Source organism: Galeopterus variegatus, unplaced genomic scaffold (genome assembly GCF_000696425.1).
Source record: "Galeopterus variegatus unplaced genomic scaffold, G_variegatus-3.0.2 Scaffold3376, whole genome shotgun sequence".
Classification (NCBI taxonomy): Eukaryota; Metazoa; Chordata; class Mammalia; order Dermoptera; family Cynocephalidae; genus Galeopterus; species Galeopterus variegatus.
In genome coordinates, this window is record NW_007729487.1 from 53,480 (window position 1) to 57,392 (window position 3,913).

General features: G+C 42.6%; 1 protein-coding gene across 1 annotated transcript; it reads right to left on the reverse strand.

Moving 5' to 3' along the window:
- Positions 1–1,896: 1,896 nt before the first annotated feature.
- On the reverse strand, positions 1,897–3,704 carry GJA10 (gap junction protein, alpha 10, 62kDa). Its single transcript, XM_008584788.1, is given in 3 exon segments — positions 1,897–2,017; positions 2,019–2,074; positions 2,076–3,704. Coding segments are annotated over 3 exon segments (1,611 nt in total). The 5' UTR covers positions 3,510–3,704.
- Positions 3,705–3,913: the final 209 nt, after the last annotated feature.

Sequence of the window (3,913 nt, forward strand, 5' to 3'; positions counted from 1 at the left end):
AGGGAGTATATGGGAAATCTCCATATTTTCCTTTCAATTTTGCTATGAGTCCAAAACTGCCCTAAAATATAAAGTTTATTAATTTTACAAAAACACTGTGACATTCAAAGAGTCAAACACGCCTGATTAGACTTTCTTTTTTTTTTTTTTTTTTTAAAGATGACCACTAAGGGGATCTTAACCCTTGACTTGGTGTTGTCAGCACCACGCTCAGCCAAGTGAGCCACAGGCCAGCCCCTAATTAAACTTTCATGTCATGTATTTTTTAAAAGGTTAGTGGTGCATTTCCTCAGTGCAAATTATTTTTGGCTCTTATTTATATTAATGAATATAATAAAGACCACACATAAAAGAGGAAGGAAGGAAGGAAGGAAGGAAGGAAGGAAGGAAGGAAGGAGGGAAGGAAGGAAGGAAGGAGGTAAGGAAGGAGGGAAGGAAGGAAACACTGCGGTCTTTCCCTCAATTGTCTGCAAAAGCAAAGGTTTCTGTCATGTGAAAGGAGATGCAAGAGAAGGAAAATGATGAGAGTTGTCTTGTTGATTTTGCTGATAAGAAGCAGTAGCCACTGGCAAAGTTACTCTAAAATAGTGGTTCTCAACCCTGGCTGTACATTGCAATCACCATGGGAGTTTTAAAAATGCCCACCCACAGAGATTCTGGTTCAGTGGAACTGGATGAATCCTGGGCATAAAGATTTTTTAAAGCTTCCAGATTACTCTAATGCACAGCTGTGGTTGAAAACCCTATTCTAGTTTGGCAGCGGCTTCCAAGTACACACACACTAATCCTAAACATAGTCCCTTGGGTAGATGGCTGGTCAATAACAAGAAATGAGTATCAGTTTGAGAGAAGCATTTTAGTAAAATCCAAGTAGGCTGATTCCTACTCAAGGTATGGCTTTAGTGCAATAACTATAGTATCTTTAAACCCCGAACAGATAAGAAACCAGTAGAGGGATTCAATCATTATTAACACAAAGAATGAAACAAAGGAATGTGTGAGGTCAACCAAGTGAGCTCAACCAGGAAACTCTCCCACCAAACTTGGGGGAGTTTTCTTTTTAGTGGAAAGAAGCTGACTGTTAGGAGCTGTGAGTAAAGTAGGTGTCATCCTTTGTTCCAGAACTGAGAAGAATCCACAGTAAATATCCATTACCTTTTACAGTAGCCAGAGAATGTTTATCCATGGTGGCTTTTCAAAGAACAAAATTAAGATAAATATAATATTTATTTTAGTCTTTGTGAAATATTTTGCAAAATATTTGTATATGATTTTTAAATGCCAGAGGTTTTAAAACAATGGAGTATACCCTCCTTACTTAGTAAGATGAGGGCAACTAAAGGTTACGAATGATCCCTCCCCTGCTCCATTTTCTGTATTGTGACAGAAAGCTTTCTAAAGTGCAATCTGGTCCATTCCTTCCTCTGCTTGACATCCTCTATCAGTTCTCTGTTGCCTCTCTCCGTGGACTCCACGCCCCTTTCTCCACCTTGCCTCTCTCCACAGCCCTCCTGTCACTCTGTGCTCCAGCCACACGCAGCTCCCAGACAGCCTTGCTGTGCCAATCCTCTCAGCCTTTGTCTGTGCTACTCTCTCTACCAGAATGGCTTTTCATGTGCTCCAGTCTTCCCACTTCTGGAGAAACTCACCACTCTTTCAAGATTCAGTTCAAAGTAACTCCAACGATGGAGCTTTCTCTAACCCATCGGTATGGAATTAATCACTCCCTCCTTTACCCACTCACTCTCATTAATATGGCACCTGGCACTTGATCATGTTTACATGTTTACCTGTTTATCTTTTCCATCTAGACTCTGAGCCCTCAGATATATTTTATCCATTTACATACCCAGCACTTTTAATGAGCAACTGGTATACAGTAAGTTTTTTATAAGTTTATGAATTGAGTTTAACCAAGTGTATTGTATAAATGAATTTATCTCTCTGTAAATTAACTCCCTCCCCATCCACCTCTCTCAACACACATATATAGATACCAGGAAGGAGAAAAGGGAAAGAAGTGGCCAGAGTGGAACAGTTCTTGTGACAGTTCTGTGATTAGTAGGGCTGTCTTTACTTACCATTGGTGTTCTGTGCCCAGTGGCTGAAGGCAGAGGCGAGGGGCTGTTTTCCCGATAGCAGGAGCTATTCTGAGAACTGGAGCTTCCTGAGCCACTATGCAGCTGTCCCTTTTCAGACAGCAATCTGGACAGAAAGCTGGCCTTGCAACTGCCTGGGCGAGATCTGTCTATCCAGACCCCACTCTCTCTCATGCTGCCATCACTGTCTCTGCAGTGGCTGTGCAGATCTGTGAGAGGCTCACCTGAGGGCTCCAGGTACTGGGACTGCTCCCAGGTTCCTACTGCATAGGATGGACAGTGTCTAGGAGCTGTTGTTGTATCTAGCAAGGACTGGGACATGGTATTTTGTAGGCCAAAAGAGGAGTGGTCTTGTTGGTGTCCGTGGTGCTGAATTCTGGCACTGCCATTCCAGGGACATGGGCTGTGGACATGGAGCTGTCCTCTGTGCTGATTTTTCTCAGCTATGTCTTTTTTGCTACAGGAAGTATCTACCTCAAATTGCCTGAGTTGTGGAATTTGCCACATGGTTTTAGACTTTGGCATATTGACTCTAGTGGCTTTCTGTTGATTGTTGGCTTGAAGTAGAGAGATTCTTTCAGGCAAGGAAGAGCAAATCATACAGTGCTGGGCCGCTGAATATTTCTTCAAGTGGAATGGAGAGCCCCTTTCATTCTCAATGCCTTCACTACGGGATTTTTCATAGAGTGCCCTCCTGACTTTTCTGATGCCCAGATGAAATATTTCCAGTATATTGAGTAATAAGGAGATGGCTGCAATGCTGTGCATGAAGAGCATGAAAATGGTCTTCTCTGTGGGCCTGGATACAAAGCAATCCACAGCATTGGGACAAGGAGGTTGAGTGCATTTGTAAAGGGGGTGCATTTGAAACCCATAGAGAATATATTGGCCTATCATGAACCCTACTTCCAGCACTGATCTGGTCAAGATGTGCAAGACATAAGTACGCAGCAAACATCCTTTCAGAGGGACTTTATGGATCCTCTTCTGCTCTTCTAACCTTCTCAGTTTTCTTTCTATCCTTTGTTGCTCCTCCAAGTCAAGCTCTGGATTCTCCATCTGGGTTCTAAAGTGTGACTTTTTCCTCTGCCTCTCTTTCTCAAAGGCCCTGAGTTTATAAAGTGCATGGCCCATATACACTAGAGAAGGAGAGGACACAAAGATGATCTGTAAAATCCAGAACCTGATCAAAGAGATAGGGAAAGCATCATCATAACAGATATTGTTGCAACCTGGCTGCTGGGTGTTGCAGGCAAAGGCTGACTGTTCATCATTCCAGACATCCTCAACAGCCACACCAAGTACCAGCATTCGGAAGATGAAGAGGATGGTCAGCCAGATTTTCCCTACTATAGTTGAGTGGGAGTGAACTTCCTCTAGGATGCCACCCAATAAGTTCCAGTTCCCCATGGATGGAGACTAATGTCTGAAATACACAGAAAACACTGAGGTTAATAGCACCCATGGATGTAATGTATAAAGGCACAGACTCACAAATATAGCATGTCTTTATTTCATGTCATTGAAACTATGAAGGATTTTCCAGCCCTAATATTTATAGCCCATGCTTGATGGAATAGGATGTTTCCATGGAATATCAGGTTTTGAAAAAACACTAAAGACCCTCTGTGATCTGACCCTATTTACTTCCAATCCTCTTCTACTCTACCACACACAACTGCCTGCCATTCCACTACACACATTGGTCTCCATATTTGTACAATTCATTCTGTGATCTGACCCTATTTACTTCCAATCCTCTTCTACTCTCCCACACACAACTGCCTGCCATTCCACTACACACATTGGTCTCC